The 13632-nt window shown below is 36.8% G+C and overlaps 1 protein-coding gene across 2 annotated transcripts in view; it reads right to left on the bottom strand.

The window, feature by feature from the left end:
• rpn2 (ribophorin II) overlaps positions 1-13632 on the bottom strand; it is an 85860-nt gene that overhangs the window by 35543 nt on the left and 36685 nt on the right. For both annotated transcript variants that reach the window (XM_051932565.1, XM_028812116.2), the window contains exons 8-9: positions 9625-9743; positions 9076-9181 (exon numbers count right to left, since the gene is read on the bottom strand). In XM_051932565.1, coding sequence (XP_051788525.1) covers positions 9076-9181; positions 9625-9743 — 225 coding nt within the window. The remainder of the gene's footprint in view (positions 1-9075; positions 9182-9624; positions 9744-13632) is intronic.

Below are 13632 nucleotides of genomic sequence, written 5' to 3'. Positions count from 1 at the left end.
TTACGTTTCCAGAAAAGCGGAGAAACAATAGACCAGTATGTGACGGAATTGCGTAATAGGAGCTGTTCTAAGAAGAAACCGTCAAGACAACAAAGGACCAATAACCTATAATCAGAACACTAACACCAGCGAAACAAATATTAACGAGAAAACAAGTATAAATCAGGAAAGAACATCTCAACTGCAAACACAATTAACCAGAATATCAAAATGTCAAGTAAAACCACCAGAACGACTCATTGAGACATGTTCAGGATTAAAGGAACATTTTCAATTAAGAAATGCTGAATTCCTTTAACAGTTGTGCTTTTTATACTGTACATAGTTTGAATGCTGGATGTATGCCTGAAATGTTATGGATAGTTCAGTTGTTTGAAGTGATAAAGAATTAAACGTGTGCATTTACGGAGTGATTTCTCAGGCTTAAAAGCTCGCTTTTTATTAAAAAGGTAAATGGAAACTGTTTTCATTCTGAAGGGCACAAACCACGTTAGATTTCAGCCGTTAAACGCGCAAAAATGTCGGTACACCAGATAAATAAGCGCAACATATTATCAGTTGTATTGTATGCTTACAATACATATAGAAATGTGTTAATCGTTAACTAATAGTATCGGATGGTGTTTTTCGACTCGCGCCTTGATTTAAACGATTGCATGTCTTGGTGGGTTTGCGTAGCTTATTGTCAATATCTTTACACCTCTTTTTAAGACTTATTGACTGAAACGGGCTTTCATGAAAAAACTTAGGGTTTTGCTACAAGATACACCCTCCACAAGTTAAGGAAGTAAAAATAAAAGGTATATATTTCTGTTTTATTTAAACCTTTTAAGTTCGTATGCATAGCCCCATTTGGCTGTATTAGGTTTTTTTTTTCTTCAGTAATATTTAATCTCCTTAAAGAAAAAGAACATATGCATTTTACTTTTTTTGTATCTCTTTAGTAATATTTTAGTGTAAAAGGATAACGAGTATTTAAACCTTTTATGTTACTTTATAGTTATTTTACACAATGTTGAAAAATTAATAAGAAAGCTACATATTTTGGCAGCTGCTGCTTTAATTTTCAATGAAATGAAAAAAGCTCTCCAAGAGAAAACCTCAATGAAGAAGAAACAGTTTGCACTATCTAAAAAGGAGAAACTCATTTATAAAGGTTTGCTGCAGATGACTTAACTGAAAATAAATGAATAGTTCCTATGTGTATAATACATATTTATCTATTTGACTTATGCCTTTATTCCAGCAACTTGCAACATCTAAGGTACAATTTGTTACATTACTTTGGTTTTTTGCAGCACAGGCAGGTGAAGTGACTTTCTCAGGGTCACACAGTGGTGTCAGTACCAGGATTTGAACTGACAAGCTCCGGGTTTGCTGAAATATTACTGAAGAATGAAAAAAAACGAAAACGGGCAAATGGGGCTATGCATACAAATGTCCATCCATCCATTATCCAACCCGCTATATCCTAAATACATAAGCCAATCCCTGCCAACACAGGGCACAAGGCAGGAAACAAACCCCGGGCAAGGTGCCAGCCCACCGCAGGGCGCACACACCCACACACCAGGGACAATTTAGAATCGCCAATGCACCTAACCTGCATGTCTTTGGACTGTGGGAGGAAACCGGAGCACCCGGAGGAAACCCAGACAGACATGGGGAGAACATTCAAACTCCACGCAGGGAAGCGAACCCGGGTCTCCTAACTGGCACCTTTCACTGCACCACCATACTGCCCGCATACAAACTTAAAAGGTTTAAATAAAACAGAAATATATACCTTTATTTTTACTTCCTTAACTTGTGGAGGGTGTATCCTGTAGCAAAGCCCTAAGTTTTTTCATGAAAGCTCCTTTCAGTCAATAAGCCTTAAAAACAGGTGTAAAGCTAAACTTGCAGCACCGCTAATCAATTACACTTGCCTAACGCCTCTCCTAAGGGGACATACTGTGAGATCTGGGCATCAGTCAAAGCACCAATCACAGGCCCAATTAGAAAGCGGGAAGCTGTGATTTGTCATCTCCCTCCCATGTAACAATCACAGCCTGTGTTACAACGCACTATGTATGTATGTATATATGTATATGTGTGTGTTTATGTATGTGTGTATATGTATGTGTATATATATGTTGATATGCGTATATATATATATATATATATATATATATGTGGATGTGTATATGTATATATATATATGTATATGTAGATATGTGTATATATGTATATGTATATATATGTTTACATAACCTCTTTAACACACTACTTCTCCGCTGCGAAGCGCGGGTATTTTGCTAGTTTATGATAATCTGAGGCCAAGTTAGCCAAGGAGCATAATCTGTAGAAGTCTCATTTTCAGATTACTGCAAATGAAAGGACAATTGACAAACGAATGAAGGGGAGGCAGGTGTTTAATTCAAAAAGTTCTCTCCATAACTCTGTTTATGTGCAAGCTGATAATTCCAGAAATAAGTATTTTACAATATTTCAGCAAAACAGCATGCATTTTGCATGTGTTGGGCATTTGACTGAATAATGGACATGTGGATTATGTGACGAGTAAATTGACCTACATTTTTTTTCTTTTTTCCTATAGACTAGGGGTGGGCGGTATGACCAAAATTCTATATCACGGTATTTTTCTAAATTATCCCGGTTTCACGGTATTCGACGGTATTTTTTTCCCCATGCATGAGTGGATGTTAACCACATTTTCCACTGGAATTACTGGCTAAGAATAACCTATTCCACTGTCAAGAGCATTGTACATTGTACAAAAAAAACATTTTAATGTGCACACAAGTATTAATCCAGGTTTGCATTGCCCCATAAAGTGATACTTTTCAAGGGGGTGGCACTAATGAAGAGAAGGAAATCACATTGCATGACAGATGCAGTCAAAATATAGAACCTTTTTATTGAACAAATTTTGCAAAAACAAACTATAATTTTGACAACATATTTTCAACCATACAAAGAGGCATTTAGACTTAGTAAAATATCCAGAAGTGCTTGTCAAAAATTGTATTGCACCGAATGTGTCTTAGAAAAGGAATAAATAGTAAATATTTTTTGTAAACCAACTACACTTTCTGTTAATGTTAACAATCTCTGTCCACTGACACGTTAAAGTGACTTTTTAAACAACTTTATCATCATTAAACTGCATAATATTTAAACTAATAAATAATAACAATAAAATACATAATAGTATTATTACTGATAGTTGCACTATTACTTCAAGACTTCAAGCCCAGGTGCATTACACATTATTCACCAAATTAAAATAAAATAAAACAAGTGCAACTTGGTGATGACATCTTTACCAGCTGAACCATCATTTAGGCAAACTGCATTAATATGGACCTTGCTTCAAGCTAAGCTATACTGGGAAGAAAAAAACAAACTATATGTCGAGAACAAAGCCAACATTTCCACTTTATTCTCCGTTTATGTTGAGATTAAAGTCGACATTTCCACTTTATTCTCATAGTTTACTTCATAATTAAAGTAGAATGTCGTAAACTAAACTTCTTCCTAAAATCAATGTTTAATCAATTACTTAATTTACCCCGTCATAAATTAATGCAGCACATTAAATGCTTTGTGTTACATTCCCCGACCCAGTGGTTAATCACTGCGCTTCTTAAACTGACTTCCTCCGCACTAAGAGAAGACAGCGATCACCATACAGAATCAATTCACTTCATGATATTCCTGCTTTCTGAAAATTTAGAATGCTAAGATAAATACTTGATATCATTTTCATGATGAAATGCATTAAAGCAGGTATTACACATGCACGGTAGTGAGGCGGTAGTGATGCTCCTTCGCAGTAAGGGGTCCCCAGGTGTATGTTCAGTGTAGAGAACTTTATGGCAGGTGTGACGAGGCTCCAGAAAACTGGATGTATGAATGGGTATCGCACAGGTTTAACTTAAATATTGTGTAAATGTTGGATTTGTGATCTGCTGGTCGGAGACACGAACACAGAATTCAATGCATGTTCTTCTGAGCGGGCTATCTTTATTGCATGCATGCTGTCTCTATCTGATGTAGGCTACCAAAACCCCAGTTCCTATCCTTCCTTTTTCTTTCACCACATAACCAATCACCACACGATAAACGTCTTTGTGAAATTAAAACTAGTTATAAACTTAGCCCACGGAGTGTTCAGAACTTTAAAAATACTGTATCTTTGTTATACATGTTTAATTATGCCATCCATTCAGAGTTGCGCCCATCTCTGAACGAGTCGCCAGCACATCGAAGGATGAATATAAGCAAAACATACACTAGCAGGGTCAATATAGCATAACAAAACCCCACATCCTACATGACTTTGAAAGGAAACTGAACGCCGAGTAAACCCACCAGAAAAACATGCAAATGCAAGGCAGGCACGCCGCCGTGCCCCCATATGATTAATGCATGCTTTAATGCATTTCACCATGAAAATTATATTAAGTATTTATTTTAGCATTCTAAATGTTCGGAGAGAAGGAAGATCATGAAGTGAATGTATTCTTGACTACAGATCGCTGCCGGCGCCTCCTCTTAGTGCAAGAAGAAGTCAGTTTAAGAATCACTTAACACAAAGCATTTAATGTACTATATAACTTATGGCGGGGTTTGAGAAAATCTAGTAAATTAAATATTCATTTTACGATGAAGATTAGTTTACGATGTTCTACTTTAATGACAAATTACGAGAATAAAGTCAACATGTCGACTTTAATCTTGACATAAACGGCGAGAATAAAGTCAACGTCATCACACTATTACACAGTACCCAGGTACATTACACTGTATTAAAAACAAATAAAACAAGTACAACTTGGCTTGCAGTATTATCCAGTAGTATAGAAACAGTATTTACACATCTGACCTTTTAAAACTAAAGTATCTCCAGGCTCTCTGTCCATTTTCACCACGCAGCATTCCTATGCTACCGCCCACTATTTGGTGGTGTAGCAGTGAAAAAGAGCCCTAGTGCAACAAATCTGTGTTTAGCGGTGTAGCAGTGAAAAAGGTCCCCACGTGAACAGTTTCCCGCTGCGCCACGTTCCGAACGTCGTTTAGGCAATTTAAACCAGTGTTGCGGTATAAGAAAAATCCATATCATAAAAAAAATAAACGGTTTTCGGTATGAACCGGTATACCGCCCAACACTACTACAGACATTTTTTTACATTTGCCGTTGCGGCTTTGGTCATTATTAACTTCTATTATGACATAAACTACTTTTTCCCCATTCTGCAGATTATTTTGTCTGACGCCACTTCAAAGTATATGGGGGTTTGGTAAATAAAGAAAAAATATCACTGCTTTCTGCAGAGGATGATCTACAAAAATACCCAAAAAACTTTTTGAAAACAATTCTACCATTTTTTTTAATATCATGGGCCATGAGAAGTTAAGAGTACTATATATTAAAACCACCTTAAATATCAAAAATAATTGAACACTGTTAAAATATTACTGGTAACAAAAGTTCCATGCACAGGAAATTCAAAAAATGTGAAAGTCACATAATTAATTTGTGCAAGAGCATACTTCAAGTTAGAACACTTACATATGCCTATCAACTTTTTTCGCTTTAATTAAAAGCTGTAAGAACAGTTAAAAAGCAGGGGAAATCTATCAATTAAACCAGCAGAGAAGTCTCAGCAGGACAACAGTAATTTTTGTGTTGTCAAAGGATATACTATTTTACCAATACATTGAAACTACAAAACTACTTAAAAATCTTTCTCAAGTTCCAAAATTCCATTCCTGAATTAGTCGATTGTATTCAACATCACCACTCTTCAAAGTAATCAAGTGTTTTTTAAGGCTATTATATAATCATGGTTCTGGATACCCTTTAGAGATTCAGCTAAGCCATCAGGTGTACACCCGAACACCACTTCTTCTTTCGGCTGCTCCTGTTAGGGGTTGCCATAGCAGATCATCTTTGTCCGCATATTGATTTGGCAAAATTTTACACCAGATGCCCTTCCTGACGTAATTCTCCCCATTTATCCGGAAAGTCACATACTTATTTTGATGAATTCTGAATTTGAAGTGGGTTACCTAAAATCCTTTACAATTTATGTCATGCAAGACTAACACTTAGAAGGGACTAAAAAACATTAAATGCACATTTATTTCAATCAATAATATGCTTTCAAAATAATAAAAGAAACTGATTACAAGTAGGCAATGCTGAGACTTTCAAAAAAAATGTATAAATTATGACCTATAAAACAATTTTTTAGGCAATGTTTGACAAAGAAAAAATTGAATGTTGTTATCTGACAGCATTGCCCAATTATAAGATCAACTTGCATTTAGTAACATTAACAGATCAGCATTTCAATGACTAGCAGTGGTTAAACAATCACTGATAAATTGAACTTTGAAAATATTTGTGCCTTTGTGCAAAATGAGAATCTTATAACACTAAAAAGAAATTAGCAATGTCATTTTGCCACTACAAAAAAATTTATTTTTTACAATGCATCTTTTTTTAAACCAAATATATGAAAGATTTAATGTTTCTGCTTCATATTTAGAAGTGCATATCGAGTACGTGATTGCAAAAAAGCTCACCATGAGCGAATGAAAAGCAAAAACCACTGACACAAGGTAGAATGTACAAACTCCACGTTAGTGACTTAATCCACATCTAATTACTGCACCACTGTTCTGCACATTACATACACAGATCACTGAAACATATTTGGAGTAACAATGACAACATTGCTGGTGAGGCTTAGATAGACAGTAATTTACAGAAACTGAAGTCAACCTGTTACAGTATGTTGTAGTAGCAACACACAATATATGCACATGTTTGTGAGAGCCAGAACTAAAACAAAAGTATACAAAAAGTGTACTTATGCCTTAATACATTAAATGATTGGTATAGTGTGTCTTGAGAGAAGTTGTTTTTATTCCAGTCTGTCAGGTATAACCGGCTAAAGTGAACTCCAGCACAATGGGAGGAGCCCATTACACAATCATGATGGCTGCAAGCCCCAGTAGCAACTTTTGGCACACCACTATGGATTAAGCTATGACAGATTTAACTTCATAACCTATAAAAATCAACTGATTCCTCCTCTTAGAACACAACAGCCTTAAAGGTTTCTAGCAAAAATATGTATGTAGACATAAAGCATAAACATTTTACAATGCTTTCAAGTGTTAAGATTTTTACTGTTAAACGTGATTTTCACTATTTGATCGTTGCACTGATTATTATAAAATCTTTATTGTTATCTTTTGTCCTTATCACTGTTAGAGAGCATTTTAATGAAACCCTGTCATCTACAACCCTGTCCTGCTGTGCTAAACTTACAGGGGTAGTATTTGTTGCTTTAAAAATCATTGTTATTCTATTATGCTACTGGATTTTTAAATGTACCCTGCGAGCCTTTATGTCACCTGTCACCAACATCATGGTAAACTCTTCTGCTTCTCTCCGGACAATACCTGTTACGTTGCTTTATCACTTGAACTGCCTTAGGCTAAATGTGGATCTACATTAGTCAATTGGTTAAGGTAACTGTTCATTTATTACTGTTATTCTAAAAGAACAGAAGGGGGGGATGGATTGTTATTATTAAACATGCTTTTCACTATTTAATTGTCATATCAATTATTGTAACTTCTCTAATTTTAGCTTTTGTCCATAACACTCATATAAATCCTTTAAATTAAAGTGTTTTGATCTGTGACCCAGTCCTGCTATGCTGCACTGTTACTCCACATACAAGGTTAAGTACAGGAAAGACACCAGAGTAAGCCAGAGCAGCAGATGTTCAAACTACGAGGGTTTGTTTATCAGTAACTTGCAAGAACATGAGAAATGCCCACTAATCTCATTCTCCTGGTAGTTACCCGAGTATTTAAGAAATACAATTAACAGCTATAATTTAGTAATTTCCTTCATGGTAATGCTGTACCTCCATGTGCTTGTCAATAAAGGTATTTTCCCTATCTTAGAATTGGCTTTGTGAGTATTAACTTCAACGCAACACACTGTTATACATACAGCTACTTTCTTTTTGGTAAGAAACAACTGAAAAACTGCATTCTGTGCTTAATTTAAATTGAGTATAAAAATTAGGTTACAGTGAATAAGAAATTCTATATAAAGTACTGCCTCTCTATCGTATCTCCATTGTAGCTGATTTCTGCACATTGCGAAAAACAGCATTTGCTTATCTAATAAAGAATGTAAATTTCTAAACATTTTCTGTGGTTGTTTGAACAAGTTAGAAATACCGCCACAAAAAACTGAATACAGCAAACCAAAGTTAAGCAAGAGAACTGACATTTCTTAATCTAGTGACAAAAGAGTACAAATTAGTGTCAGCTACCCTAATTCAGTGAGTAAGAAATGAAAAGATTTACTTCATGTGGTAGAAGTACATAATAGGCAACAATAGCTGCATCAGATATTTAAAATATTAAACTGTGTGATTCAATTTAAAAAGTTTAGATTCTAAATATTTTCAATTGTAATAGAAATTTATCATTTTTCGCCCTTTGGTAGAGGACCACATAGGGCTAGATCCCTAGTACAGAATCAATGATTGAAAATAAAACCACATTCATTATTACCAACCTTGAAATTGTCAAAAACAATACTCCACATACTAAAGTTTCAAATTTATAATGTTCAGTTTTCTGGGAGTGGCTTTTAGAGGGTAAAGACTATCAGTATAAAAATTAAATATCAAAAATATCACATTCATGAACAGCAACCTAAAAAAACTACTATAAAATGACATTCCAAATGCCTATAGTACCAATCCCCGTTTTATTGAAATTTTGTGAAAATTAGCAACTTTGACCCTTTGTTTTCCATTAGGGGGTGAAACCCTGGGTTTGTTTGATGTATCAAGTACAACCTCAAATCATTCTGTTTTTGCTGAAGACACCTATTGATTTACTCTTTGTCTAAATGAGTGTTTTTCAGGTCCAGTGGTCCAAAAAGGCTCAACACCTTACATAGCTTACATGAATTCTGCTACTGAATCAAAACCAATCTAGAAAAAAAAATTCTTATGTCACTGGTACCTCAACTTGGTTTCCAACAAAGCGATCATCTCCTCTTACTGTCACAGAGAAATCATAGTAGCCACTTGCTGCCTGGCTGTCCATAAAATTCAGCTCAAACGTCTCTCTGGGGGTGGAGGGAAAAATAAAAAAAATAACCATCTCTACAGCAGTATTGACAGACATGTACAGTAAAACACAATGTTAACAGAAAAAAAAAATTTCTCCTTGATGTTCTGCAGAGGCTCAATAAGCATTTTCAAAACTGTAATTTGTATCCACTAACTCATTTCGTGAAAAAAAAAAAAAAAAGAACCAGAAGATTATGCTGCCCAACTGTGCATCACTTGGTATTTTAATATTTGTAGAAGAAATGTGTTACATTTATTTGAAATATTTTGACTTAAAATTAGACATAACATTTTCAAATGAGTTACTAAGCTCAAGACTGAAAACTATTTTTTAAGTTTTAAAATTAGATACAAAATGACCATTTAATAGCAGGTCTACTCAATACAGAAATTGTGCAAAAGTAACTGTTGTACAGGAAAAGAAAACAGAATATTTTACCCCTTAAGTGAGAAGGATGCTTGTTTTAGGACAACACTCTTGGAAGAGACAGAGCGAGCGGATTCAAGAAGCACACTAGCTGAAGTCAAAGGCTGAGACAGCACATTTGTCACTTGGAGCTGTAGAAAAAAAGAAAGTTAAATTAACTTGGAAGTTTGACATAAGAATTTAAAAAAATTTAGATTGCATTTCTGGAAAAATCTCAATATAATACTCTTAAGAGAAACTGCTCTATGTATATTATATCTATACTAATAAAAGGCAAAGCCCTCACTCACTCATCACTAATCTATCTATACTAATAAAAGGCAAAGCCCTCACTCACTCACTCACTAATTCTCCAACTTCCCGTGTAGGTGGAAGGCTGAAATTTGGCAGGCTCATTCCTTACAGCTTACTTACAAAAGTTAGGCAGGTTTCATTTCAAAATTCAAAGCGTAACGGTCATAACTGGAACCTCTTTTTTGTCCATATACAGTAATGGACGGCAGCGCGCTGGCCGTGGGAGGCGGGGTTGCGTATCGCGTCATCACGCCTCACACGTAATCACGTGAACTGACTGTGAAGGAGAAAGGACGGCCTTATATGGCGTTCATTTATAAAACAGCGGACAGGCTGTGTAAAGGCAGCTTCACAAAAAAACAGATCCTTAACAAATTGTTATTGGTATATTTTCCCTCAGTTTAAAAAGGTTTTCTTTTCTTCTTAATAAAAATTTAAAAGCAGAACTTCGCCGCTGTAAAGCGTGCCTGACTTTATTGAAAAGAAACTAAACTTGCAGCGCCGCTCTTCAATGACGCGCCGCTATTCAATGACACTTGCCTATCGCCTGACATTATTGAAAAGAAACTAAACTTGCAGTGCCGTTATTCAATGACACTTGCCTAATGCCTGACTTTATTGAAAAATAACTAAACTTGCAGTGCTGCTGTTCAATGACACTTGCCTAACGCCTGACATTATTGAAAAGAAACTAAACTTGCAGTGCTGCTGTTCAATGACACTTGCCTATCGCCTGACATTATTGAAAAGAAACTAAACTTGCAGTGCCGCTATTCAATGACACTTGCCTAATGCCTGACTTTATTGAAAAGAAACTAAACTTGCAGTGCTGCTGTTCAATGACACTTGCCTAACGCCTGACTTTATTGAAAAGAAACTAATCTTGCAGCGCCGCTATTCAATCACGCGCCGCTATTCAATGACACTTGCCTAACGCCTGACTTTATTGAAAAGAAGCTAAAGTTGCAGCGCCGCCACTATTCTATGACACCTGCCTAACGCCTGACTTTATTGAAAAGAAACTAAACTTGCAGTGCTGCTGTTCAATGACACTTGCCTAACGTCCGACTTTATTGAAAAGAAACTAAACTTGCAGTGCCGCTCTTCAATGACGCGCCGCTATTCAATGACACTTGCCTAACGCCTGACTTTATTGAAAAGAAACTAAACTTGCAGTGCCGCTATTCAATGACACTTGCCTAACGCCTGACTTTATTGAAAAGAAACTAAACTTGCAGTGCCGCTATTCAATGACGCGCCGCTATTCAATTACACTTGCCTTAAGCCTGATGAGCCAAGAATTAGGGCAAAACACATGTCGCATACTCTTTGCATTATTTGACAGTAAACTATTTTCAACCATTCTATGATCTGCTTCTCACAACTGAAGGCACCGTGGCTGATGTTAGCCGACTTGCTGGCCAACCATAAGCGTTACCTGGTAGGTAACCACCCACACAATCAGATTGTGATTCAGACTACGAATGCCGTGAATGTAATTATCCCGATCTACATGCTGTCAAATAAATGAACCACACGCCATGGCGCAATGTTAGGGGCTTCGCCTCTAGCTCTGAGGTTCGATTCCCGTAAGCGAGTGCAGTGAGTGTGTACGCCTGATGAGCCAAGAATTAGGGCGAAACGTGTCGCGTACTCTTTGCATTATTTGACAGTAAACTATTTTCAACCATTCTATGATCTGCTTCTCACAACTGAAGGCACCGTGGCTGATGTTAGCTGACTTGCTGGCCAACCATAAGCGTTACCTGGTAGGTAACCACCCATACAATCAGATTGTGATTCAGACTACGAATGCCGTGAATGTAATTACCCCGATCTACATACTAGAGAAAACCTCAATGAAGAAGAAACAGTGTGTAAGCATACATATTAACACATGTGCAATTAAACGTGTGCATTTACGGGGTGATTTCTCAGGCTGAAAAGCTCGCCTTTAATTAAAAAGGTAAATGCAAACTGTTTTCATTCTGAAGGGCACAAAACCACGTTGGATTTCAGCCGTTAAACGCGCAAAAATGTCGGTACACCAGATAAATAAGCGCAACATATTATCAGTTGTATTGTATGCTTACAATACATATAGAAATGTGTTAATCGTTAACTAATAGTATCGGATGGTGTTTTTTCGACTCGCGCCTTGATTTAAACGATTCCATGTCTTGGTGGGTTTGCGTAGCTTATTGTCAATATCTTTACACCTGTTTTTAAGACTTATTGACTGAAACGGGCTTTCACGAAAAAACTTAGGGCTTTGCTACAGGATACACCCTCCACAAGTTAAGGAAGTAAAAATAAAGTTATATATTTCTGTTTTATGTAGCTCTTTTAGGGCGGATGTCGACTTTTGTCGACAGGAGGGGTTGAAGGCGAATGTCGACAAAAGTCGACATCCAGGGATAAAGGGCGACAAATCTCACTGTCACGTCACAGGCATTCCCTCTGTGCTTGGAGGAATGCTAGACTCGTTGACTCGGCAAATAAACATTGCGTGTGCGTGAGTTGCGAAATGTAAACAATGGCAAGATGGTACCGACATGTGAAAAGGCAGCGAAGCAAGTGCAGAAAAGAAAACACTTGGTAGACGTTGTTTTGCGCATTACCGCGGAGTCGGACTCTTGATTTTTCAGAATCGGACTTTATTGGCAGTGATCAGGAGATCGAGCAAGAGAGTTAGAAGCAGGCATCAGCTGATCAGACACCAGCCGATGCCGCGCGAGCGGATCTGCTGCCAGTTGAGTGCCTTCGCGCAGCCGATGCATCTACGGCAAGGTTCGCATGGGATAAATACACATACATTGATCCGTTGAGAGCCGATATGGCTACCGGAGTTTACAAGACGGCATGGCTTGCTTTTGGACACGACAGATCACCAGCTGCTGTACTTCAGGCTGCTCTCTCCTGATGCTGCTTTTCAGCTACTGTCAGACGAGACAAACAGGTAGGCAGAGATTTTTTTTGAATCGCAGGCTGCGTTTGCATCGCATTCTCGTTATTCAAAGTGGAAACCCACAACGAAAGACGAGATGAAGCGCGCTGTGGCATTACAAATAGAGATGAGACAGAACTGGTGAGATAACTTCAGGGAGCATTGGTCCAAACGTGTTTTGTCCCCTGGTGGCTTAGGTACGTGCTGCTGCAAAGTTTTATTCACTTCTGTAATAAACAGAAGCAAATCCCATGGGGTGAGCCAGGCTATAATGCCATACATAAAGTTCATAAAGTTTCAGAAGATGAAAAGAGGTGACAATACGGTTTTCATGCAGGCAGAAAACTTGGTGGCAGTGGCATGGCACGATGGCAAATGGGTGACTTGTCTCTCTACAGTACACACTAACAATATATGTTAGAAAATGCAGCAACAGACAATTGAAAAATAGGCATCAAAACAACACATAGAGAATTCAGGCTCATACAACATGCAAGACAGTAACATTTGTCAAAAGTAAATATTTTTTGTTGATTTGATATGTTAAACAATTGCTTTGTGTTCTTTTTTAAAAAATGTTAGTTTTTGGAAAAATATTCAGCCCTGGGAGAAAAGAAACAAAAAAAAAATTAGCCCTAAAAGAGTTAAACCTTTTAAGTTCGTATGCATAGCCCCATTTGGCTGTTTTAGTTTTTTTTTTTTTTTTTCTTCAGTAATATTTAATCTCCTTAAAGAAAAACAACATATGCATTTTACTTTTTTTGTATCTCTTTAGTAAT

Source organism: Erpetoichthys calabaricus, chromosome 10 (genome assembly GCF_900747795.2).
Source record: "Erpetoichthys calabaricus chromosome 10, fErpCal1.3, whole genome shotgun sequence".
NCBI classification, from domain to species: Eukaryota; Metazoa; Chordata; class Cladistia; order Polypteriformes; family Polypteridae; genus Erpetoichthys; species Erpetoichthys calabaricus.
Note: the sequence above shows the minus strand (reverse complement) of the source record. Positions and strands in the feature narration are given on the sequence as shown.